Genomic DNA, 26,631 nt, shown 5'->3' on the forward strand with positions numbered 1-26,631 from the left:
ATGGGTTTCAAAGTCAATTCCCTGGTTGTGCTCTCTTTGTTTAGCCTAGTTGTGCACCAAGCAAGTGCATCAAAATCCCATAATGTGACTCCTTTAAGAGGGAAAAAGGAGTTAAGCAGATGTAATTTGTTCAGTGGAAGCTGGATCATTGACCCTTCTCATCCCCTCTATGACTCCTCAAGCTGCCCCTTCATAGATGCTGAGTTTGATTGCCAAAAATATGGAAGACCCGACACCCAGTATCTCAAATACTCTTGGAAGCCTGATTCTTGTGCCTTACCCAGGTATTGTTCACCTTTATCAAACCCATTTATGCTTTATATAACATTTTGTTTCCCACCAAGTTCTATATTGCCAATTGTTGCATATAGAATTGTAAAATGTAGGATACTTGAAAAAAAGTTCCTTTTCTCAAAAACACTTAATGGCAGAGCTTCCGTGATCTTTTCTTCATCTTCTTTACCAAGCAATGTGAAGTAGGAAGAACCATATTAACAATAAACATTACTTAAGCAAAAGTAACATAAGAATGGCAATATACACACCTAGTTTTAGAGCAAAGAATTGTTGATAAGGTCGTTTTCTATAAGTTCTTCAGTTTGGCTTTTTTGGCAAATAAAATATTTTAGAATAGAGACTGTTTGTTTGATGTTACTAATAATATTAAAATGTACTACAGAGGAACATGTATAGGTTCTACTACAATTAACAACATTTTGATTGGGCGATTAGTCTACTCAATATGTGTTGTGATGCAATTGTAATATTCTGTGAGGTAGGTTCGATGGAGTGAGTTTCTTGAACAAGTGGAGGGGTAAGAAGATAATGTTTGTGGGTGACTCATTGAGTTTGAACATGTGGGAATCATTGTCCTGCATGCTTCACGCGTCGGTGGCGAATGCCACTACCACCTTTGTGAGGAGAGAAGCACTGTCCACTGTGACCTTCCAGGTTTCCTTTTCTTTTTGTTCTCTTTCTCTCTTATCTTCATTATTTTTCCTGCCAAGTTAAATAATTGAATTTGATGCTTTATTATTTTCTTTATTTTCACTCAGTAAACAAGTTTTTGTATAATTTATTTTGAATTTATCTTAATAAATTAAATTTATAGTACTATCTCTAAATACCCTTTTAATAAATAGACCTGTGCCTTTTAAAAAAGTAAATAAAGTTGAAAGGTTTCATTATGCAGGACTGAGTAAGGACTAGATTCTAATTAGAAAGGAATTAGCAGTAAAGTACTAGACCCTCCATAATCGAAAAGAAAAAGCAGAGAAAACGACCACGAAATTTGAATAATGAAAATGGCATATTGGGATTAAATGGGGAAATTCAAAATGTGGGTAACAAAAATAAGTAAATAATCATTTGATAAAAATGAATTATACAATGAAGAATGAGGAAACAGTCAATTCAAATATCCAGATTAAGCCAGAAAACAGAGGTCACAATCCTTAGTTGCTTTACTGATTTGTATTAAGATATTACTGAATAAGACTTGACAGGCTGTGAGGAGCATGCCAACCTGTGATTACAAGTTGGAGACTCTCTCTTGCAATTATTTGTCTTCATTATTTTTGTTTAATCAACATCAACACCATAAAATACCTCAGTCATAACATCATACTATAAAGTCAATTATGACATGACTTATTGACATAAGGCATAGTATTTTGCAAATAAATTGATAGCGTATAGTAGGAAATAAGATAAAGAAAATCATAGCCGGGGATATAATTTATTAGCCCTTCACCCTTCTTATTGGTTTTGGGAAATCTAGATAACTGTAACCCTACTTTGAGCACATCAATTGATAGCATAGCAATATTCCTGCTCCCAGTAGTTCACGAGATTTCGTCCAAGGAGACAATTAGTACTGTTTTATAATCAATATTTTCCCATGTTCACATTTAAACATCCCTATATTTTAAAGATTCAAACATGTTTAGATCAAAGATCAATGAATTCAAACTGTACTCGTTAAATTACCTAATCATGTTCTAGTTTAGGTAATTTTTTAAAAAATAATAGAAAAAATTATTATAATATTAAAATAACTTATTTTTTAAAATTTAGAGAAGTTAAATAAAAGAATTTTTAAAAACTATATATAAAAATATAATTTATTTCTAATTTATTAAAAAGATTATTTTTATATTGATTTTTTTTTTCTCTTACAGGACTTTTCTATAATTTTACTCAAGCTAAATCTACATTTATGAATCTAAATTGAATTTCAATTATTTTTGCAGGCAATTGATGAAAAGAACTTGTATATTGGAATTGATTTTAGTTATATTAGCCATGCAATGCTTTGTTTTAATTTAAAAAAAAGGAATAGATTATATTTATATCTTTTGAATGAATTTTAAGAGAATTTTTATTATGACTCATTTTAGAGTATTAACGGAAAACAAAATTACGAAAGCAAAATAGGTGATTTTTATTTCTGTAAGTTATGTTCTTTTTTCTTGTACAAATACTTTTACATTAGCTTACTCCAAATTAAGCTTATGTATCATTATTTTAAATTATTGAAGTTTCAAATTAAACTGCTTGTTGTGGATTAGTTACTATTTTCTTTGAGAATATTTATGCATTCAAATGTTTCTCTGGTTATAAAAAATGATTCAGCCTCCTGATTGAAGTTCAACTTACTTATTTTTTTATTCAAAAGTTCAACTTACTTTTATTTATGCTATATATATATACATGTACATTCATACTTACTTTTATTTATATTATACATATATGCATTATTACTTAAAATCTTTCAACACTTTCAAATTTAGGCACTTACATAATTTAATAATTTCAACTATTGAATCATCTTATAATGTTGATAATCATGCCTTGTTGGTGAGGTTGCGCAGGACTATGCAGTAACCATACAACTATACCGCACACCATATTTGGTGGACATAGTTCGAGAAGATGTTGGGCGAGTGCTTAAGCTAGACTCTATACAAGCTGGTAATGCTTGGATAGGCATGGACATGTTGATCTTCAACTCGTGGCATTGGTGGACTCACACTGGAAATTCTCAAGGGTATTCAAATAATACTATTTAGCATTTACAATTAATAACTATTGAAGTCAATGATCATAAGTTGTTTCTTAGAATTGCCGATTTTCTGTGTATCACTATACCACCTTATTTATTCATACCCATTTCTGTTTTACCCTCAAACTTAACTGTTGTTGATCTTTGCTTATATTCAGATGGGATTACATAAGAGACGGTCCCAATCTACTAAAGGACATGGACCGTTTGGATGCATTTTATAAAGGCTTGACCACATGGGCTGGATGGGTTGATCTCAATATTGACCCTACCAAAACCAAACTCTTCTTTCAAGGCATTTCCCCTACTCATTATCAGTAAGCAACTCCTATTGCCCCAACTTTCTTTTTATTATCTTTTTTAAGTACAAGTTCATTCAATTAACTCTAATAGAAATTTTGATTTCATTTTCCTTTGGTTTTAAGATGCATTCAAGTCAACAGTTTAATCCCAGTACTTATTATACAGTAAACTCTATATGAAATAGGTTAAAGTAAACTTACTTTAATAAGTTACACCAAAAAATTTATTGTGAACTTTTTCAAATGTCTTTCAATTTTTTTTTGGAATAAAGTTTGATCAATTCCTCCTTTCTAAGCTCATACTCCAATGTTTAATTGTTTATAATGAATAGATGAAACTGGACATTTTCAAAATTCTCTTATCATCAATTTAACATAGATGAATTTAACAATCCTCCCTCTCCCCCTTGAATCACAGAGGTCAGGAATGGAATCAACCAAGGAAGAGTTGTAGTGGAGAACTTGAACCATTAGCTGGGTCAACATATCCAGCGGGTCTACCTCCAGCAGCTAACATAGTGAACAAAGTGTTGAAGAACATGAAGAACCCAGTTTATCTACTTGACATAACACTTCTCTCACAACTACGAAAAGATGCACATCCTTCTGTCTATGGTGCAGATCATGCTGGCAATGACTGTAGTCATTGGTGCCTACCAGGACTACCTGATACATGGAACGAACTCCTAAATGCAGCTCTAATAATGTGAAGCTATATTTAGAGTTCTAAATTGGTAGAGATACTAATAAGGGGTGAATTCAATTGTAGGATATGACTTTAAATTTGAAGAATAGCCAAGAGAGTTCCAAACCAAATTAGTCAGGGAGATAGATCAAATTGTTACACATGTTCAGAAAATGATCATAGTGCTTCATAGGTATAATAAGAGGATACTAATGTTTATTGAATGACACGATGCAATTGAACTTTACCAATTTGATGCACATTTTGTGCTGAATATTTCATATTTGTAACAGTTTACAAATTTCATTTTAGTAAATCTTATTTCTAGTCTTGTAATGTACAATGATTGTAGAAGAATTTGAAAATCCAAATTCGTATTTAATTTTTATTTAACAGCAATAATGCATTTATAATAAGTCAAAGAAACTTAAACTAATTAGGTAACCGAAAAATTTGATAACAAACTAAATTTTTCCTAAAATATTGAAATGACTTGTTGACTATGATACTAATCTAATAAACTATAGTAGTTTCAAAAGCATATTACATTTGCTAATAAAAAGTGGATTTGTTGTCAACAAAAATTTTGTGTTTTCTTTCTACTTCAAATTAGAACTAAATAAAATCTTCTTTTACCATAGAAAAGAAAAATAATTAACTGAGTCACTTGGATCACTGTTAGAGAAATCAGTCAACTTGAATTTTTCACTCCTCTTAAAGTTAATGTTTGAGTTACAAGTGTCTTTGAAATATTTAACCACTCTCTTTGCAACTTTGAGATGTCTTTCATTTGCATTATGGATGAAACTAGAAAACTTACTTTCAGCACTCAAGGTATTAGGATGAAATGTTGTGATATTTTCTTTGCATGAGAAAGTTGTTTGTTCCTCCTTCAATAATTTTGAGTAAAATTTTTTCGCTTCATTTTTACTTTAAAAATATCTTCACCAACTTCATCTTTAATCAAATAATGTTTATCTTCAAAAATAACTTTGAATCTCCCTTTAATCAGTTGACCAACACTTAACAAATTTTGGTCAATTTTATGAACCCAAAGAACATTATGAATTAACTTTGTGCCTGAATAGTTTACTATTGCAATTATTTCCTTTCCTTTGTCTGGGATAAAATCACCGTTATCTATTTTGACTTTAGTGATGTTAGTCAGCATCAAATCTCTAAAGAATTTTTTGCTATTAGTTATGTGGTTAGTGCAACCACTATCAATTAGCCAACCTTCATTTGATTTAAAGTATGAGAGACAAGTAGCAATAAATAAATGATATTCTTTCTCGTGAGAAGCAATCTTAGTCTCTTAATCTTAGTGTTAGTTTTGATTTTTGCATATAACTTCTTTATATCTCATTTGGTTGCATTTACTGCATTATGCATCTGACCTTTTCTAACATTTGAAAGGAGGATGATTATTTTTTCCACAATGATGACATGGAGAATAAGATTTCTTCTTGTTGTATCTTGTACTTTCATGATGTGTGATATGTAAGATTCCCTCAATAACACATTCTTATCTTGTTGCACGCCATTGTTCTTGTGCTTGTAAAGCATTTAAGAGTTCCACCAATGTGATTTTGGACAAGAATCTTTTTTACAATTTTAGAATCAGGAAAATTGGTACCTAATAATCTTACCTTGTTAGTTATGCTAAGCAGTTTGTCTGAGTATATGTTGATTGTCTCAGACTCTTTCATCATTTGAAATTCAAATTTTTTCATCAAATTTAACACTTGCATATTTCAAATTCTTTCATTCCCAAATTCTTTCTTAAAATAATCTCAAATTGCCTTTAATGTTTTTAAGGTCACGATACCGGTGAAGATAGTTGTTGAAACACTAAAAAAAAGACATAATTTTACCTTTGCCTTTTGTATTTTTTTCTTCTTGTGACTTTTTATTTGGGCTGTAGTAGAATTGTGCGACAGCGAAAGAATTTCATAATCTTCTTCAATAGCTTCTCAAAGATCTAAAACTTCTAGGTAAATCTCTATTTTAATAGCCTAAAAATCATAATTTTTTTTAACTTGTAAAAAATTTAATACCACATTATTGATTTTATGGTAAAAAAATAAAATAAAATAAAATAAAAATATACAGAAGAAGAAAGAATTCAACTTTCATTTAAAAGTAAGTAATCGAAAAATTTTATCAAAAAATTTAATAACAAATTAAATTATTTTTAAAATATTGATATTGTTAACCGTTTTAAAAAATAACATAAATACACAGTAAATACAAACATATAAAACAATCATTAAGCTTTTGATTCAATTAAAAATGTATCTTGACTTTTTATCTAAAAAAATCAATTTTTAGGTCATAAGCATTAAACCAGATTATCCCATGTAACTTAGACTTTGTTTTAATAAAAGTATGTGAAAAGTTATAACTTATAAATTTATAAGTAAATAATTGAATTAAAATTATTCCATAAAAATAGCTAAAATAAAGTAAATAACTTTAAAAGGATCATATAATATAATATTAAAATTAAATAGAGAAATTTAAGCTTTGTATTTATGTATAAATTATTTTTAAAATGATACAATATTAACGATTATAAATTTAAGCTACTAGCTCATTGAAAATAAAAAATGAGGTAGAGTGGCTTTCTCGTATAAGAACTAAGATATGTTATGCGCGATGAATTTTCCACAAATTAAAGGGATAACAAGTCTTGCTTATTTCAAGATTGCATCGCTCCTGTGCTGTGATCATTCGGATTGATACTAAAACGATTCCTTTGATATTATTATTGCATTGTCATTATTACAACCAAATAGTGAAAATCATAACCAACAAAAGTAGTAAGGGAAACAATGAAAGAAGAACACAGCTACAATTCAACACACAAATAGTTGAAAAGCAAAGTTTGCCTATAAATACTTCTTATTATAGCTTTACTGAAGCGTCAATACTCCAACAGCCAAGTGTCTCATACGAGGATTCCTGCGAATCATTTAGAACATTGACTAATATAAGTAAGCTCATTTTCTACATTTGAATAATGTGCTCTAGCTTCTCATTTGAAGCAATATTGACAACAAAAACTTTGTGGGAACAGAAAAGAAAATAATGATAGCAAAATATCATTAATAACATGTAATTAACAGGTAAAAGGAAGTGAAACTAACCAGAAGGAGCTAAGAAACCAAAAACCTAGCTAGTAGCCCACATATACAGCAGCATTCACGATGTAACAATCATCATTCTTTTCGGCCAATTCTTCAGTTGAGCACACAAGTCCACCATCAACTACTTCAAAGTTCATTATTTGTCCGCTGAAATTATTTTTTAAGTAGAATACTCAGTGACATGGTGTTTATAAAAGGGAAAAGGGACTTGGAAAACAAAAATTTGATTCAAGAATAAGAGGTGCCTCCACTCACTATGGAAACACAGACTTAATTTTATCCTTATCCAAGTTTTGTTGCAGAGGATGAGGCACTCCTAGTTTAACGTGTAGTTTCATGTGATCAGATGTAACACCAGGGATGCTACCTGCACCGAATCATCTTGTTAGATATGTTTTAACTTTGACAATATTCATTGAATTAAATAGAGAAACGAATGGAAATTAATTAATGAAGGGGATCATAACTTACACCTTACTTTTTTTTCTCTATTTTTTATTTGTTAAAATAATTACATTTTTAAGAAAGAAAGGAAACAAAAGAATTGAAATGTTCTGAATAACTGGTATATTTTATTTCCCTTCATTTTATTTTATTGAAAAAAGTATATTTTGACTTAATCTCATGGAATAAAGCTTAACCCATGAAAATCTCATCAGTTAAGTACCTTCTCGGAAAGCTGTTGTAGCAATTGCATCTCTGCATGCTCTCATTGCAGCAGCTGTTATGTCCTGACTGTTGTGTATCTCAAGAATATCATCAATTAAATAAAAAGTTTGGAAGATACCCAAAAAACAAAAAACAAAAAAAGAAGAAGAAAAGATTGTAAGAAGCTATTAAATAGGTAAGAAGCTATCTCAATAAATAAGTTGACTAAATTGCCACCCTTTAATTATGTTTTAGAAGGGTCAAATAAAAAAGAGTACCCATGAAGGTCATAGCCAACACCCATCTCAACGAACAAAAGCTTCAGATCTTGTAATGAACTTCCTTTTTGTCCACCTTCCATTGGATCACAGATGATATATTCCTCCTTGATCCTTCAATTAGTGAGGAGTGACTTTGATGGAGAGAAGCTTAACTGGTGATTAATATTGAAACACCCTCTCTGGGAATTTTGGTTTATAGGCTTCAGAATCTCATGGGCATGGCAATAGAGACCCTCGTGTGTCATCGTTGATGTGCCAAATCAAACATTGAGATAATACGTGTATGATAATTGATAAACCAAGAGTAAGGTCAAATGTTGTTCAACATGGATGTGTTTTTTGGCAACTTCCAGCTTAGAAGTGTTTCGTTCTATAAGCGCCACGTTGTTATTATAATATGCCACGTGTATGAAAATGTGACACGTCATTTCATCGCCCGCAAACAGCTTAGGTTTCAGCCGGTTTCGCTCATTTTAACCTATTTAACAAATCTTAAAATGTATTTTTTTAATTTCATACTCAGTCATTTCCTTTTTAAATATATAAAACAAAACATTGAACTCATGTATTATACTTTTGTCTTGTTCTAATATAAGCTACCAAATGTCAAGTTCAACGATTATGAACTTACAAATTTTCATTAATTAGTAACTTAAAATTTGAGGGATAAAATGTTTATTTAGAACAAAATCAAGTGTGTTAAACCCAAAACAGAAAGTGTTCAACTTTCAATGTTGATAATTATTACACGTTAAACAACTTTTTACATAATTATATCCACGCATAGATCAGCACAGAATAGTGCTTTCAAGATAGCTTTCGACAAAAATCAAGATGATCGAGCAATAATTGACAGAAATGTAAAATTTGTTATATTATTATAGGGCAGATACAATACCATCAATTATTAAAATTAGAAGACCATTAACAGGAGAACAAAGTGAACAAAGCTCTGAAGATGCTGAAAGTTAATAGCCCACATAAACAGCAGCATTCACAATGTAACAATCATCATTCTTGTCACCCATCTCTTCCACATGGACTCCACTTGAGCATATCAAACCACCATCCACAACTTCAACATTCAAAATTTTTCCACTGCAATGTTGTTTGGTGTGAGGCGAGGTCAAAGGATGAGGTAAGAAAGTTAAAAAAGATTATTATAAAGAATTTGTAAGACAGATATTAGTATATTGTAAGCAACAAACAACCTGTTTGGTTCAAGGCTTAAAGCAAAACTATATAAACTTCAATACAGAATATAAATAAGGAGAGAAAGAATGACTAAGGTTTCTGTAGAAATTTTAACAGCTAATAACCAGACATACAACAGGAAGATAAAAGATTTAAATAAATATCACACTTAGTTTTCCGAAAAATAATAGATAATATATGATTTCATATTGATAGCCACATCATCACATATAGAAAGCAATATGGAAAAAAGAAAGGAACTAGTTTCCATGGTTGTGGGTACTTACTAGGGGAATACTGACTTGACTTTCTCAATATCCAATGATTTCTGGAGAGAATGAGGAACCCCTAGCTTGATCTGCAACTTCATCTGATCAAAACTGACACCAGGAATGGACCCTAAACCAAATTCATCTTATTAGAATTCAAAAAACAAATTTGAATGTCTCAATTATCTGGAGCACATTTTAAAAAGATTAATCAACAAGGAACAACCATGCGGAAAACAACCAGCACGTAATTCCAAATAAGTGGGAAATTTGGTCATGTTGAGTATCTTACTATATGGAAATTTCCTAAATTAGAGCTTATCTTGAATAAGTGAGGTACAGATCAAATCAAACTTAGTACTTGACATTAATTTCTCACAAGGAAGATTTCTAAGCATCACAACTAGAACCCAAGGAACAAGTTACATTTGGAAATTCTGTTAAATAAATACAAGCATCAAAGGGTTAAATCAGATGGTGTAGTACAATAGCTAGACTAGATAGGTATGTTTAGCAAGTAGAGTTAGAAACCATTATTACTTTCTCCCTCTCTAATCTTTAAATACATGATAAAATCTCCAATCTAAATCTTAGAACTAAACTGCAATTCACATATGCAATACTAAGTAATTTAAAATCCAAAGTAAATTGGGACAAGCACATAAAGAAGAAAGTTTACAAATATTCCAAATTAGTTTTAATCATAGCAACGTGGAATCAAGGATAGTGAGGAATACAAGGAAAAAGAGATTTATTTCCTTGATTCCTTTCACTTTCCTGACACAGGAAGATAAATCACATGTTTAACTCATAGCCACTAGGACTGAAGGAGAAAGTAGATCACAAAGTAAGCTTACATATCATGTAAATGCTTTTGTAGGCCATTTATGTTTGAAAAATGGCATTCAACAGAAACTCCCTAGATAAAGTTTTACAACATCTCCAAATAGAAAACGAAGATGACTTGACTAGTATGGGTTGCTACACTTACAACACACATTATCATGAAATTTAAGATACTCATGTCATGATAGATCTACTTTATCAACAATAAGAAATGGTTTCACTGTCAACAACAATAGGAAACTTTATGATATATAAAAAATATATATCCCATAATCAACAATACTAATAAGACAGTGAAAAGTATGATATACCTCTCCGGAAAGCAGGGATTGAATTAGAAGAAATGGCATCTTTACAAGCCCTCATTGCTGCAGAGGTTATATCCTGCCTGTATTATGTTTTGCCATGTCAGCAAAACAAAGAACATAAAAAAGGTAAAACATAAAAGAGAAACAATTTTTGAACTGTGCAACATTTTACAAGATAAAAAATTATATATAATAAATTCTTATTGTAAATTATAGTATTTAATTGTAATTTTTAATAAAAATTTAATATGATATAACTTTTTCATTGGATATAATTTTACAGGAGTCAAAAAAATGGAAAGATAAAAGGTTAAGCGTAGAAATAGAAGACCCATGTTGATCGTAGCCGACACCCATCTCTACAAACAAGAGCTTCATTGGTGGGGATGAGGATTCACTTGCTTCAACAACTTCCATGGCTTGGGCTGAACGGGAAATTCCACAAGTTTGGAACTTTGATAATGAGTATGAGAAAGAAATGGATTTGCGGAAACGTTGGGGAAAATTGTTTCCACCAAAATCAGGGATGGGAAACCGATGTTTGGTAAACGATGGAAATCGAAGGTTTACAAGTAAATAACATTCGCTCATTTCTTTTCTCCACTACATACACTTTCTTCTTTACAACTTAGCCTCAATATGGACTCGCGATTCGGGTAAATCACCATTGACCCAAGTTTTTTTTTTTTTTTTTTATTAACTATTTACAATCAGCCAATTCTATTATTATTTTTAAATATGTATTTTTTAACACACAATAAATTTTGTTAAAAAATATAACATAATATCAAATTAAGATATTAATAATATTGAATATTATGATTTTTAATAAAAATTATTATTTTTTATAACTAATGAATAAATTTTATATATTCTTCATTCTAAAATGATTAGCGTCTATAAATTTTATTTTATTTTCAATTATTTTCCATTTTATAAAATTAAGAAAATATTAATACTTTTAATGTATGCAAACGTTTGTGACATGGATTACAAAAATGAAAGTCTAATTTTAATTGAAAATCAATTAAAAAACACCTAGAATTGTTCGTTTAAGTTTTGTCCATGTGTAAGAGTTTGCAGAGATTATAAATCTCAAATCTTCTCTACTTCTTATAAGATAAGTACTTTTTAACATATTCAGAAAAAGTATTTTAAAAAAATTATCAAATAGTTAATTGATTAAGCTATATTTTTAAAATATCTTAAAAGTGTTGGGACCTAGGGCCAACCAACCAGCGATTCCACGCAAAAATTCTTAAGAAGGCGGGGTTGTGTGGTGGTTGACTAGTTGGATAAAAGAAACGGCTAGTTTTCGAGAATCACAAGGTACTAAAGAAAGAAACCAACTCCACCGGGGGAGTAGAAAAATTAATGGAAGATTATTGCCTATCTTTAGGACATTTATTAAGAAATTTAATACAGAAAAATTTAATTAAAAATAGTAATATACTGTTAACATAATTTTGATGCAAACCTATATAACTTCAAATCAAATTTTATTTATTAAACCTTTAATAAAGTAACTAATAACAGAATCTTCGACATCTGCGACACATACATGCAAGATAACTGAAAGTGGAGTGTAAATTTCGTTGTTATAATACTATTAAAATTATTATCGACTCACACCAAGCATTTCATAAATATGGCATTCGTAATCGACCGTTTAGTAACATGTAATTTTACTGTTTGATTAGAGACGTGAATTTTCCGAGGAATTAGATTCAGCACGTGGCAAAGTGGAAAAAACAAATTTGTGTTACTCCTTGTTTCCCAATAATTAATGAATATGATTAGATAGGTGGACGTGCAGTGAATTTGCAACAGCAACATGTGCCAGAGCGGAACCAAATTTGTGTTTTCACAGTAATGAATGGATGAATCATGAATTATGAATGCTAATACAACTTGCCATTCTATTCACAAAACTACAGCAAAGAAAAGTAGGAGGGGGCGGAACTAGTTCTCTGAAGCTGAGTTTGCTCCAGCTTTAGCATGTTGCAGACCTGCAGAATAATTTCTGTTGTTGGCTGTGGCATTGAACATGGCATGACCTCGCTTTGTCTCTCAGTTCTTGAAATGCCCTCATTGTCTCCACATCAAAACCACCAGCAAACTGCAACACATAAAGCTCGTTATTCCCATTGGCCCTTTTTTTAGCTGAATAGGCGTCATTTTCGTACTATTGTTCAAATATGTTGGGAAAAAGTTTTTACCTGATGTACTCGGAATGCAAATCTAACTCCTTGGACAATGAGCTCTTCCTCTTCTGGCCCACCACCAACTGTCTCAAGCTCAGCAGATACTCTCTTCATATACTTCATGGCCAATTTTACTGATGCCAGCTTGATCTGCCATAATTTAACATTGCAGGTACAATAAATGAAGTGAGCTAACCAACATTTGAGAATTCACCCATCATTTTTCACTTTGTAGAAAGATAATTAATTAGTCATAGCAATCTACCCCATGCCGTAAATGCTATATCCATTCCTTAATACAAATTGCACATGCATTTTACTTGTATACTCATAAATAAGCAAGCATATGGCTCTTCTATTTTATTATTCATATAATTATTTAAAACATAGAATGTAGTACCCCTCCAAGTTCCGGGTGCGCAAAGAGAATTTCCATAAAAATATGAAGCAGACAAACAGATAGATTGTAGAGATCTGGAATACACGTGCTTGTGCAGATTAGCACAGAGAAATAGAACACCAAGTCCTATCAGCAAAGATAGCCGTTGTTTTGTCATTTCGCTATCAGCTACTTTGTCAATATTCTATGCAGTAGACTTTACCAAGACAATTTTTTAGGGAAGAAAACTTATGGGTATTTTGGTTGGTTCATCAAACATAACTAATGGTCGGGGACCTATATCACATCCACCACTATTCAATGACGATTATGGGCCAACGCAACTTTGTCCACTATTCAAATATATTATAACCTATAACTGAAGCTATATTATTTGGTGCCTGCAGCTACTATATAAAGCATAATATAACTCTCATGAAAATTACCTGGCTCGCAGAACCACTATCAAGCATCCAATCCACAGGTATTTGGAAGATTTTGTATCTCTTGGTAGCCGATTCTCTCATTCTTGAGATATTGTAAACTCCATGCTCTAATCTGTCATAATCATTTAAAGAAAAAAAATAAATTAAACGATAAGAGTCAGTGGCTGTGTGCACATGAACATTCAATTCACATTGAATAAGTAATATGGGTAACAACAGGGAAGTGGGGTCAATTCACAAATTCACACACTTTTCCAAGAGAGTCTGCATCTTCTTAAGCGCTGGACCACACAGATGCCGAGGATCGTCGCGAAAAGACGAAGCCTCAGATTCAAGTTTCTTCAGATCACAATACCCAAATGCAGCTTCACGCAGAGCATCGGCCTTTTGCTCTGGCCAATCAAAGTGTTTAAGCACTGCCCTTTCATCAACCTGAATCAACAATAAGAGAGATAAACCGTATAAAATCATTTTTTCTAAACAGTATTTCATGCAAATGTAAGAAGAGACAAAAGTAACGTAGAAAAAAAGTAGTACCAAATAGGAGAGCTCGTCGTCAAGCCATTTGACAAAAGGCACCACATCTTCGATGTTCGTGAATGCTGCACTTTCCACTTCTTTGATCAAATATCTTATAAAGTCTCCTTGTGTTTCTACATCTGTTTTTATCTGTAAACAAACACAATATTATATAGCAGATAATGCCAGAAATTGGGTGAGAAGAACACAATTGACGCTAACTAATGGTTGAATAAAATTAATCTCTAATCAGGTGTACTAATCACATAAAATTAACTCATTTTTTGACTTAGTTGCCCACTTGTGACACGAGTTTCGGTAATTGGAGAATCTTTTCTTCCCTGTCTGACCCGAAACTCCACAAAATGCCATAATATTGGACCATATTTACGATTTTGGACATCAAATTCGAATCAGATTACTGTCTTATCTATGAAGAAATCCAATTCAAATTAAAGCAACTAAAGCGACTACACATGTCAGCAGACACTGACATAAATCGCAAGTGGCAAAAACGTAATTACAGCGCCAAATTTCACGTGCACGTACCGCCAACAAGTGAGTCGAGCGGTTCTCGATCTCGCCGATCATGTCGCGAGCACTCGTTGTCGCCGGAACTTCCGCCGCGGCCCCGGAGCTCGACTCCCGCCGCTGTTGCGAGTCCCTACGCATCAGCGAGTGGTAAAACTCCACCACCTCCGGCACTCTCCTCACCTTCGCCGGAACAGACCTACCGGCCTTCGGCGGCGGAGGAGGCGGAGGAGGAGCCGCCTTAGAAGCAGATTTCCGCGGGGGAGGTGGAGGAGGAGGCGGTGCTGCCTTCATTGGGGGAGGAGGTGGCGGCGGTGGGGGTGGAGGAATGGCTTGCTCTGTTTCGGCGTCATTTTTCTCCGCAGAAGAACTACCAGATGGAGACGGCGGCGAAGAAGACGACGGTCTCGGCGGCGGGTTGGGAACACGAGGAGCACGTGATTTGACTGCACCGGAGAGAGCTGAGTCAGAGCAATCGGCGAGTTCCTCCGAGTTACAGCGCGAGTGACGTGGCCTTTCCATTTCAGCAACCTCTCTTTTGAAATCAACGCCTTCAAAATGCTTCTGGCTCAAGCTTCCAAGATCCGATGCCGTTTTCTTCAAGCTTTTCATGAGATTGGACCTAAACGAAACCTCCACGAACCTCTGCGAAGAAGGGTGCTCGTCATTTTCCGACGCTTCTGTTCTGTTGCTACCACTAAACGAAGCCGTTTTCTTCAGCTCTGCTATCTCATCCTCCAACGCCTTTATTTTCCTCTCGCTCTCTCTCTCCTCTTCTTCCCTTCGAAGCTTCAGTTCCTGCAACTCCTTCTTCAGCCTCTCGTTCTCTGCTTCCGTCTCCTCCGTTCTCCTTTTGCTCCTTTCAATCTCGCTTTCCCTCGCGTTGATCTCGTTCTCCAGAACTGGCACAATGGCGACCGATTCCTTGAGAAGCTTGTGCTCGAGAAGCTCTGTTTTCAAGCGAGACTCGCTCTCCCGGAGTTCCTCGACAAGACGAAGGAGCTCGGTCACGTCTGGTGGTCGGGGCTGGACCTGAGCGGAGGAGCGCGGGAAGTAGGCGCCGAATGAGCGAGAGAATGAGGACTTGTGAGACGAAGACTTGGTCGTGGAGGGCGAAGGAGGAGGCTGCTTCTTCTGCGGCGGAGGAGTATACGGCGGCGCGGGTGACTTCTGGAACCCCATTGCTACCCTTACCTTGCCGGCAACCATGGGTGATAAGAAGAAAAAAGGGTGGTTTTATTTTAATTTAGAATTAAAATGTATACCCTTGGTTGAGTGTCTAGGATTGGGGTCCTGTGGTTTTGAATGTCATGGGAGTGTGGAACGTAACAAAAGACGACGTCGTTGTCTGTGTGTTGTTAGATAGGGAAACTAGAGCAGCAAGATTATTTTGTGTTGAAGAAGGAGAAGAAGAGAAATTTAAGGCACAGCTAACGATGAACGGTCATATCTCTTCTCTCATCCTTTTCTACCCTAAATTTTATATATATAAATATAATTCTAATTTATTTCATTAATTAACTAAGGAGTTTTAAATTTAAAATATTCATGTTCTTGTCCCAGAGCTTCCCTGTCCTTACTCCAGTTGGGGTTTTTCATTTAGCTCTCGTTTGTGAATATTTTTGCATTTTTAGAATTATGATAAATAGATTTAAATGTATTTGATTGAATTAAAACCAATTTATAAATAATTTAAATAAATATAATAATGATAGTTTGTATGTTAAGTTAAAATCTTATTCTTTTGAAAAATCAAATATAAATTGCACTGAGTTTATAAATATTCACCCAAACACTCAGTGAGTTTAAAGAGAACTAAACAAGAGTGATTTGATTTTGACTTGGAAGAGAGGTACAGGAAACGGTCGTCTAACGGTTCGTTTTATGATATGTTGTTTAATATAGTTTTTGACTGACGTTGGTAACGGTTTGATATTAAATAAGTGACAGAGTGGTGAAATTATCGCGATTTATCGGGGTCATTATCGTGGTTGTCGCCGTTTGGTCGTTTGTTTGCCGTTGGCCTTGCTAGTCAAAAGGTGTCAAGCTGGATGGTTAACCTGCCGCAGGATGGGGTAGGTTGTCGTTCCAGTTACACTCGACAGTATATAACCAAATCCAAGTTCAAAATAAAAATATTTATTATATTAAAAGTATAAAATATATTTTACATTATAAAATAATTTAAAGCATTTAATATGATATATTTAATTCTTTACAGAAAAATAGAGAATTCCTTTTAATTAAAATTTTCATATTCAGAAGAAGAGGAAATTGTCTTTTTATTATTCTGATGCATCAAAGAAGAATGGGAATTGTGGAAACTAGACTGGAGTTGCAAATTCAGAACAAAATTATTTCTTTTTATTAAAAAATCTATTTTTGAACAACATGAACAAAAGATATTAAGATATTAAAATTTAATATATACAAAATAAAAAATTGAAAATAGTGAAAACTCAAAATATTTTTGTTTAATAGATAAGTCATATAAGAATATAAGTACGATCTAAATTTTGTCGTAAATTACATAAATGCAGTGTAATTTATGCATAAAGTTGAAGTCGTGATTAGAACACAAATCGTAAGCATGGTGTGACTATGTTTTATCCATTCAATTTTGTACATAAGTCAAGTCACCATTAAATGACTTATCTACGAAATTCAAATTATTTAAATAGGACATATCAAGTTTGCATTTTTTTTTTAATATCTACCATAAATCCAAAGATAATGCCTTAAGAAAAAAAAATAAAAATAAGAAGGTACAATAAAGTTTCAATTTATTTTATAATAAATCAATAGCCAATAAAAAATATCACGTTATAATTAATATACTATTTTAATAATATCTAATTAATGAAGAATTAAATATATAATTTAAAAATATAATATTGTATGATAACATAATATAATTTATAAAATAAAATTATAAAAAAATCAATTAAATAATTTAATATTTTATTTTAAAACAGTTGTATTTATTTCATGTTAATTTCTACCTTTTTAACACAATAATAAAAATCATTATAATTGAAATATTCATTATATATATATAATGAATTAGTTGAGTTTGTATTCCTTAAAATTTATTATTTTCATATTTTATTTTGTTTTTATTTTTTTATAGTGAAATATTCATAATATATATATATATATATATATATATTATCAAACAATTTACTTGTAATTTTTATTTTTATTTAGTCATTTCAAATATTATAAATTTTATATTTTACTCTTCTAAATTTCATATTTTTAATAATAATTAACAGATTAAATGATAAAAAATGATCAAAGTAGACTATTTTATGAGAAAAGGATATTCTATCTTGAAACATTTTTTGATCCAAAATTAATTTACTTAACACAATATTCGTTCAAGGGACTTGGATTTTAAAAAAAATTGGGAATTAATAGAATGTAAAGATATGTTTTTAATTTTAATATTTTTATGAAATTTTAATTTATTTTTTAAAATTTTTTTTTTCAAATTCAGTACTTTTAATTTGGAATAATTATGTGACTAATTAAGCGAAGTGTCGTATGTATTTTTAAAAAAAATTGAAGAAGCTAAAATTTAAATCTCTTAAAATATGAAGATTAAAAATATATTTAAACTAACTTAAAATAAATGGTTTATTAAAAGCTGGTTCTTAAGTGGAGCCCTTTCTGGTCACGGACAAAGAGGTGGAGAGACACGTGGGCAGCCACGAGAATCTAAGTACTATATAACCTCGTCTTGATGGTGTAACATCGTGGCCCAAGGTGTTAACATAACAAATGTTAATATTTTAGGAATATGATTTTGAATTTTCAAAATCATGTGAAATAAGTAAAATTCAGGACCATAGTAGTTTTTATTTTTATTTATTTTTAAATAAAATAGAATAGTTGGTAAGGGGCATAATTGTAATGAGCAATGCTTTGCAATTTGCATAGAGAAAAAAAGAGATTGTTATTTTCATTCATTAGCTTCTTAGGTGGAGATCTGCCAATTGCAGCATCAATTTGTAGTTGGAGAATTTCATCATATTTCTATAACAGTGCACTTGACATAGGCCGCAAGCAGTGCCTATGGTAATTTTGGTTCTTTTCAACCACCAATGTTATTAGGTGAGGCAGTTGTGTATGAATCTATCATGTGAAGCCATTGCTTTGGAATTACACTGGAATGTTACATCCTTTTTCACTGCATGCACGTAGCTGAACAGTCACCAATAACAGAGACTCTCTGATATGCACCAACCCATGTTTTTTGTCTTCCTTGTTTTGCCAGCTTTCAGTCCCATAGGATTGGATAATGTTATTTAACTTAAGATGCTTTCATGTCTGTACGTATAACCAAAACAAGAAAAAGGATGAATCTAATCACTTGCAGAAATTTGTGGAAAGAATAACAAGAACAAATTTATAACGTGAAGAATGATCAGGTAGAGGGTAGAAAAGCTAGCATGAAAGGAATGTATCATGGAGGTGGGCTATTAATGAGTAAACGGCAAGTGGTCCTCATTAAGTCTCTATGAGCTCAATGAAGAGATTGTAGGCAGCTTCAATTGCTACACGTTTGTAGATGGCATGTCCAACGAAGCAAGATTTAATGTAAGACACATTCACCAATTTCAATAGTCTTTATAAAAACAGTTATTTTATTTATATAATATATTTTTACTTTCTTTTTATTATGTGTTAAGCAGATATGATCAGAAATAAACAAATAGTACATTTTTATTGAAAGTTATCAATACAGTAAATTTAATAATATCATATGATTATCAATAAAAAAATCATTCGTATATTCTTATATACACATTAGAGAAATTGTATACATAGTTAATAGTTAATAACATTTATCATATGCTTTTAGATATGCTTAAAAAAATCACATGTTAACCCTAATTAGTTAGTCAAATAACATAGGTAATTATATTGCAATTTTGGTAGTATTTTATTTCAAACAATACAATTAATTATATTTAGTAATAATTTGTGTAATATTATTTTTATTTTAAATTTATCATATTGTATAACAGCATGCTATGAAGCGGGTTGAATAGTAAGAACATATACCCACGATCATCCCTCATAATTTTTTTATAAGCAAAGACTCCTATGAAAGCCTAGACTTATATAACATAATTTTTCTTTTATTGTGAATCTCTTATGAGTACTTATTGAGTTTGAATTTAAACGACATCCTTAACGTAAGCAATGCTTACATGGCATGTCTCAGTTGACATGACCTATAAATATTTCGAAGAATTTTATGAGGCCGTGAATATAATCATAGTCTCCTTATCAATGAAATTCTAGTGTACCGTTGATATGAATATATTAATTAGGGCGCTCCAAAGCTCAAAATAGTTAGCAATTGGTAGTGATGGTGATTTGAGGTTAGAGTTGTAGCCATTTTAGCTAGCAAGGAGTGGGGGTAGGGGCCATGGCCTCACATGCATGTTAGGATTGGGAAGTAGAATTAATTGCATGAGGCATATATTAGTACGTGATGGTCCTATTTCAGCATTCACTTGTCAGATGCAATTGCCAACGAAAGCAAATGGTGGTGACAGTGTGGTAGTAATAGTCTTACCAGACACCTTAAGAGTTTTAATTTGCAATTTATTTTGTCTAATATCTCAACTATAAGATGGGAAATTGCATCATTGCCCAGCAAAAATGGGTCATTTTCTCAAGTACATGGACTCATCAAGAATGTGACTCCAAAGAGTAATATTCCAAAATCAGGATTTCATCATCTATGTATCATTAATTATAATTTATACAAACATTTTCTTCTTTAAATGTTTTACCACTAAAGAATTGAGATATTGCGTCTACGATCCTTTTTCACTTAATTTATAGTAGCGTCAAATTTTTTAGGGAGGCAATTTTTCAACCTTTTGCTTTTGGTTGCAATGCAGTTCTTTAAGCTACAGTGACAACATTAAATTTAAATACTTTATTAAATAAATATTTTAATCATTTATTAATTAAATTATATTTTAATATTTTGTGATAACATTAAATACAATTTTTTATTAAAATAAAACTTTAATTTTTAATTTATAAATAATACAAAAAATTCCTAAAATATTATATCGAAATGTTATCTTTTAAGTATCTCTCAAGGGGCTGTGTAACTTGTTCCAAGTCAACCAAACAACGTTTCCTTCGTATCGTGGTCACACTTGCCTTCTATCATATGCATTTGCCATTGGAATCAACTGTTTACAATTTTAAAAATAAAAATAAAAATGAATACTTGAATTGGTCCTAAACAAAATATTAGCGACATTTGAATCATTTAAAAATAATTATTCCATATAATTCTTAAAAATTATAAATATATGACCCTTTAATTTATGTGTTTAATGTATAAAAAAAATTAAATTATTTTGTGTTTATAATTTTGAGAAGCCATTTAATAACATTTTTTCAAGGATTAAATTACGTCAAATAAATTTTTTAAAAACTGAATTAAATATTTACCAATTATTTTATTACACCTCTGATCAAATAAATTAACTAATTAAATTGTGGGAAGCTTGATGAAATTAACTAATAACTTAATTAATAAATATAAAACAATATAAAAAAACATGTAAATGTAATTTTATTTTTATATTAATAATATTTATTTTTAATTTTTGGTTAATTTTGAACTCTTATTAATTTTTCATTTGAAGATTAAATAATTTATTAATAATTAAAATAAAAAGTGTAAAAAATAATTCTAAAATTAAGAGTAAAAGTAGTATAATGATTAAAATAACCCTTTAAGTTATTTCCACAAAATAATAAATAAATAAACCTATCATCTAATATTCAATAAGAGTTAAGAGAAACTAAAGGAGATATTTCATTTAAATATTTAAAAAATGGTTGAAAAGATGCTACAAATTAATAAGATAAATTTATTTATCAAGTACTTTTATTTTGATTAAATAAATCCTTAAGCTAATAGAATAATAGCTAAGGTTAAGCACATCCTAAACTTTATGTATATAAATAGATATTAAAATGGTGTTTACATTACATGATATAGTTATATTAAAGTTTAGATAAATAGAGGGCATGCAAGATCAATAGAGGGTGAGGTTAATAGTTATATGGGAGACATGGGGAATGAAGATGAGAGGTGTGGCTATGAAATGTGATGTGGAAGGTACTGAAATGGTGGCAGAAGGACAGAAACACAAGCGTTTCGTGAGGCAAAGCAAGAGCTTATGCTGTTTGTAACATAGCAATGGTAAGGGAAAACGCTACCAACTCTCTTATTTGTGTCTCCTCCATTGAAGGGAACATCTCCCGTGACTGCACGGACAACCTCTTTCACTTTCTGTCTTCCCACTAAGGTACTCAAACCATTCCAATCCACCAGTTTTTTTTGTTTCTGTACTTCTCATTTCTAGGAAACTAACTCCTTTTTTAAATGTGTCTGGATTCTAGTTTCAAGAATTTTATATATTTATATTCTATTTTTATATTAAATTTATATTTGAGTTTTTAATATATTTCTAAATACATGCTTAGTTACATTGGTCGGGCTTTCAAACCAATAATTAAGTAAGCAATGAATATTTCTACGGTTACTATGTCAACTCAATAGTAGCACCTAAAGCTATTTTTAATCAACAACTTAATTTCAATTGATGAAATAAATTTGCTTGGAAATAACAACTCACCAAATAATTAATCTTAAAAGCTAATCTAAAGGACGAATTTTTTTTGGTAAATATATAATTAAACATTTATGGACATTGAAATTTCGTTATAGTTATATACGAAGGGATATATAACTATAATATATTTACATTTTAATATATATATATATATATATATATATATATATATTCTATTTATAGGAAATAAAGACTTAATTTTAATGTATCAATTAATAATTTTTTTATATTTTTATTTATTATAAGATATGTATTAACAAGATGGTCATCTGTTACTATATAAGTGGACTGATTCATTTATTTAATATAAAAGTTATTAATTTGACTATTTATTACTATGAATTTTAATTACTCATTTCTTATAACATATATAAAAAGAATATAATAAAATGAATATTAGTGTTGGTAAAATGATGTATGGCTATTGTGTATTTACATGTGTATAATCAATTTATTAGTAGAAAATTTTGTATTTAAAAATTTTATAATGTCCAGAATTTTTTCAAGTTTAAAAGGATTTAGAACGTTTGATTCTCTTCTCTTTTTTTTTAATTATTTTTAAAAGTAAAATGTAATACAAATTTGTACTACATTTTATTTTTAAAAACAGAAAATTCTTTTTTAAAAGGAAATTAGACATAGTCTTAGTCTTGGATCATGAATCATTTAGATTCGGAACACCTTATGATTTTTTTTCCTTAAAAAATATGAATTGTAGCATCGTAGACAATCTTTTTAGTAATTAAATGTTCAAATAAAACAACTGGGCTTAGGAGTACACAAGGAATGTATCGCTATATGTTTGCTTAATCTTATTATCCATCCTATTCCGTCTATGTTATGGCCCATCATTCATTATGTTCATCTAGAAAATCATGGGTCTAAGAATGTTTATACTTGACTTAGTATTTCAAAACTTGTCACACCTTACAAACGCACACACGTATGTCTGTGCGTATTAGAGTAGCAAAGTGATTATTAGCACACAGAACAGGAAAGTAAAATAGTAAAATGAATCCCAAATAGTGCTTTTATAAAATCAACCTATAAATTAGCATGTATGGATTGAACATCGTCTTCATTATGATCCACAAACTTCCAAGCACCATTTGATTGTTGAATCATACCCTTGTTCTCGGGTACACTCCATGCCACGGGAACAAGAAATTCATCTTTCAAAGCATCGATGGACTTGTTCACAAGTGCAATGTCACGATCCACCTCCAAATTGAACTCTCTCTTTTTCCCTCGTGTTCCCGCAACTCCGTGCAAATAAACTTCCAAGTTATGCGAACTCACCCCGCTCTTCAAGTACTTAGATTTTCCAGTGTCGATCACTAATTCTTCTCCCACACTCGAAAAGCCTAGAAAGAGACTAATTGGAACTATATCTGATTCATTACGAATATGCAATGCCCTCAAATCTTTGAACCCATTAAAGATCTTCCCGAAGCTTGAGTTTCCAACACGAGGACCCGCGAACGCAAATGCTGTTACTGGACACGCTTTTTGAGGCTGGTCTTTTGGTATGTTCAACCCTTGGGCAACTATGTCCACTGCATTTATAGTCGCAAGTGCAGCACCCAAACTGTGCCCTGTCACAGTTATGCTAATCTCTTCATTCTTATATTCCTCCACAAGCCTTCTAACCTCGTCCAAGACCTACGTAATTGTCATCATACATATAACCCTTTTATAAAAATTTCAAGAACTAGAGATAATAATAATAATAAAAAGGAGTGGCACGCCCCTTCCTAGGTCTAATTAAGTTGTAAATATCGTACCTGATTTCTTGCACTGGTACCAGTGAATTGTGAACCTGGGTTATTTGATGTGTAAATGGAGTAAAAACCGTTGTGTATTTGGGCAGGAGAATCATGACCAAATATTAGTGGGGCAGGATCCAAAAAGAAATGAAAATCATTTACCCATTCCGCGGCCTCAATTGTTCCTCTCCAAGCAACCACTATGTCTCTCCTCCCTAATGCTGCGTTGCCTTCATCAGTGCAAACAGCAACATACCCTATCCAATTTGATTCCATGCTCCAAGCGTCTTTTGAAAAGGACTTCAAGATAAACGCTTCAGGAGCACTGGCTTTGGATGTTGCATATAGAAACTTAGTAACAAAATACTTGAAGGGATTCCCATTTTCCAAACCAACCTTGGAAAAGAAATCCCTTTTAGAATATAGACTGCTACCAGCATACTTAGATGCCTTTTCTGAATTAAAAGCATCATATGTAGCTTGAGCTAATTCTCCATAGTGTATTATGTACCGGCGAAGGTCAATATCTAGAGGATCTAGGAGACCCTTCCAGTTACTTCGGCCACTAAGATCTCTCCATTTTCTTGCTATGCTACCCATCTACTTTTTCTTCTTTTGTTTTTTGAAAGTATCTACTTTTCCTTCTTCAAACCTATAGTCACGTTAAGTATATATGATGATTGATGAGTAGGCTTGCTCTACTGCATGCTATATATATATATATATATATGCAGAAGCCTTGAATGGATTGGGACTTTAGCTCCTCTTAAAAAAGATGACACTGTTCGATCTACTTGTCTTATTTTTAATGAAATCAGCGTTCTTCAGCTTATCTTATTTGATTTTTTTTTTTTGGTTAAAATAAATATTCAAACTACACTACTTGCATTTACAAATGCTGGTAAATGGAAGTACGAACCTCGAATGTACATAGTCTTTTCCCAAATAATGATGGCTTTAATTTTAAAAATTGACCATATGTTCTGGTCCAGCTTACGAGTCATACAAAAGAGTGTTAGTTCAAGTTTGATTATTTAACCTTAAAAAAGAGGTAGTCAAACAACGCAACTACAATTAAGGATTCAATTCTTTTAAAATAAGAGTTCACATAAGAAATAAACGTGAAAGTTATTAATGGTTATATTAATATACCAGGCCAGTGCTTTTGAATAGGGCCAATCTATTGTATTATATCCATATTACAGTATATAACAAAATTTGCTTAAGACGCATTTAATGATATTATTAAATACAAAATATTTATTTAAGAAGGGAAGGAAATGAAAATTTTAATCTGTATAGGCTTTCAACTTGAATGAATTAATGGCAACTAATTAACATAGCTGCTTAATCTTTGAGTAAAATTATAGTGATCGGCCTTGTTGCATTAATATAAAACTTAAATAGATAATGTATGTTTTTTTTTAACATGAAAATGAAGAAAGCTAAAATGAGATTGAAAAAATCAAAGGGTGAATAACAAATTAAATCTGTGCATAAATTTGAAGACATGTTTTTAATATCCATATTTCAGTTGTAATATGAAAAGCAATTAATAAATTAAATACCTTTTATAAATATATATCATAACACCTATAATGCAATAATCATTTATTGAAATAAGTGATAGTCTTGACGACCTATTATAAGATGACCTTGTTCTGGTTAGTCCTTTTTTTTTTAATTCAAACATTAAAATATATCTTTTATCTTTGTCGAAATCCGAAAAGCATGCACAACTACAATCAAAGATTTAATTCATGCATGGAATTTATTGTGATCGCTGTTAATCAATTACTATTGATCTCTGCTTAATTGTTTAAAAATTTCTTTACAATTACCAGAATGTTCAAATTACAATGGAGAGTAAATAATATAAAAAAAACGTTAATTAACTTGTGTCATTTAGCTTAATGTTAAAAAAAAGTTTTAAAAAATCCAAAAAATAATTTTTTGATGTTGAAATGTTTTAATATTGTTTTATTTCAATTTCTTAACATCACTTTTTTATAATAACACAATCGCTTAAAATTATTCATTACTTCTCCTAATAAATTTGCCATTTCATTTCCTCATAGCAAACCACGTTGTGAATTAATTATTCATACCAACTAATATATTGTCTTCATTAGTTCTTGGCATCTAGAACATCAACCTTCCTATGATAGGTTAGAATGGTATACTAATTTGCTATTCCATTCAATTTTTATACACTTGAGTAATTTATATTTGTTGTTATTTTATAAAATAATTGAATAATTAATATTTATTTAAAAACAAATAATAATAATAATAATAATAATTTACTTTGCATATTTATGGCCCTTCATTAAACTAAGAATCTTCTTAACTTGATCG

General features: G+C 31.1%; 5 protein-coding genes across 5 annotated transcripts; 1 reads left to right on the plus strand and 4 right to left on the minus strand.

Moving 5' to 3' along the window:
- On the plus strand, positions 1-4,092 carry LOC113857862 (protein trichome birefringence-like 38). Its single transcript, XM_027490106.1, has 5 exons — positions 1-284; positions 780-951; positions 2,874-3,049; positions 3,223-3,381; positions 3,785-4,092. Exons 1-5 carry the CDS (start codon positions 1-3, stop codon positions 4,074-4,076), a joined length of 1,083 nt encoding a protein of 360 aa, XP_027345907.1. The 3' UTR covers positions 4,077-4,092.
- A 3,137-nt stretch (positions 4,093-7,229) lies between these two features.
- LOC113857864 lies at positions 7,230-8,209 on the minus strand. Its single transcript, XM_027490108.1, has 4 exons — positions 8,127-8,209; positions 7,868-7,935; positions 7,456-7,567; positions 7,230-7,347 (listed from the first exon to the last, which is right to left on the minus strand). The coding sequence occupies exons 1-4, from the start codon at positions 8,207-8,209 to the stop codon at positions 7,230-7,232; spliced, it is 381 nt and encodes a 126-aa protein (XP_027345909.1).
- Positions 8,210-9,019: 810 nt separating this feature from the next.
- Positions 9,020-11,337, minus strand: LOC113857863. The gene is made up of 4 exons (XM_027490107.1): positions 11,078-11,337; positions 10,750-10,826; positions 9,611-9,722; positions 9,020-9,227 (listed from the first exon to the last, which is right to left on the minus strand). The coding sequence occupies exons 1-4, from the start codon at positions 11,335-11,337 to the stop codon at positions 9,098-9,100; spliced, it is 579 nt and encodes a 192-aa protein (XP_027345908.1). The 3' UTR covers positions 9,020-9,097.
- Positions 11,338-12,555: 1,218 nt separating this feature from the next.
- LOC113858364 (protein CHUP1, chloroplastic) lies at positions 12,556-16,165 on the minus strand. Its single transcript, XM_027490982.1, has 6 exons — positions 14,844-16,165; positions 14,313-14,444; positions 14,026-14,207; positions 13,776-13,887; positions 12,966-13,100; positions 12,556-12,865 (listed from the first exon to the last, which is right to left on the minus strand). Exons 1-6 carry the CDS (start codon positions 16,032-16,034, stop codon positions 12,740-12,742), a joined length of 1,878 nt encoding a protein of 625 aa, XP_027346783.1. The 5' UTR covers positions 16,035-16,165; the 3' UTR covers positions 12,556-12,739.
- A 7,386-nt stretch (positions 16,166-23,551) lies between these two features.
- LOC113859860 (phospholipase A1-IIgamma-like) lies at positions 23,552-24,876 on the minus strand. Its single transcript, XM_027492529.1, has 2 exons — positions 24,292-24,876; positions 23,552-24,169 (listed from the first exon to the last, which is right to left on the minus strand). The coding sequence occupies exons 1-2, from the start codon at positions 24,871-24,873 to the stop codon at positions 23,552-23,554; spliced, it is 1,200 nt and encodes a 399-aa protein (XP_027348330.1). The 5' UTR covers positions 24,874-24,876.
- Between the last annotated feature and the right edge of the window lie 1,755 nt (positions 24,877-26,631).

This window comes from Abrus precatorius, unplaced genomic scaffold (genome assembly GCF_003935025.1).
Source record: "Abrus precatorius isolate BTA unplaced genomic scaffold, Abrus_2018 Scaffold2, whole genome shotgun sequence".
Classification (NCBI taxonomy): domain Eukaryota; kingdom Viridiplantae; phylum Streptophyta; class Magnoliopsida; order Fabales; family Fabaceae; genus Abrus; species Abrus precatorius.

Coding starts and splice junctions, on each gene's coding strand:
- LOC113857862 (XM_027490106.1), top strand. CDS start 1: ATGGGTTTCAAAGTCAATTCCCTGGTTGTGCTCTCTTTGTTTAGCCTA. Junction 285..779: donor GATTCTTGTGCCTTACCCAG/GTATTGTTCACC, acceptor TCTGTGAGGTAG/GTTCGATGGAGTGAGTTTCT. Junction 3,382..3,784: donor ATTTCCCCTACTCATTATCA/GTAAGCAACTCC, acceptor CTTGAATCACAG/AGGTCAGGAATGGAATCAAC.
- LOC113857864 (XM_027490108.1), bottom strand. CDS start 8,209: ATGGAAGGTGGACAAAAAGGAAGTTCATTACAAGATCTGAAGCTTTTG. Junction 7,568..7,867: donor TACAACAGCTTTCCGAGAAG/GTACTTAACTGA, acceptor GATTCGGTGCAG/GTAGCATCCCTGGTGTTACA. Junction 7,348..7,455: donor ATTAAGTCTGTGTTTCCATA/GTGAGTGGAGGC, acceptor AAATAATTTCAG/CGGACAAATAATGAACTTTG.
- LOC113857863 (XM_027490107.1), bottom strand. CDS start 11,337: ATGAGCGAATGTTATTTACTTGTAAACCTTCGATTTCCATCGTTTACC. Junction 10,827..11,077: donor GTCGGCTACGATCAACATGG/GTCTTCTATTTC, acceptor AACATAATACAG/GCAGGATATAACCTCTGCAG. Junction 9,723..10,749: donor AATCCCTGCTTTCCGGAGAG/GTATATCATACT, acceptor AATTTGGTTTAG/GGTCCATTCCTGGTGTCAGT.
- LOC113858364 (XM_027490982.1), bottom strand. CDS start 16,034: ATGGTTGCCGGCAAGGTAAGGGTAGCAATGGGGTTCCAGAAGTCACCC. Junction 14,208..14,312: donor ACGACGAGCTCTCCTATTTG/GTACTACTTTTT, acceptor TTGTTGATTCAG/GTTGATGAAAGGGCAGTGCT. Junction 13,101..13,775: donor ATAGTGGTTCTGCGAGCCAG/GTAATTTTCATG, acceptor AAATTATGGCAG/ATCAAGCTGGCATCAGTAAA.
- LOC113859860 (XM_027492529.1), bottom strand. CDS start 24,873: ATGGGTAGCATAGCAAGAAAATGGAGAGATCTTAGTGGCCGAAGTAAC. Junction 24,170..24,291: donor GTACCAGTGCAAGAAATCAG/GTACGATATTTA, acceptor ACAATTACGTAG/GTCTTGGACGAGGTTAGAAG.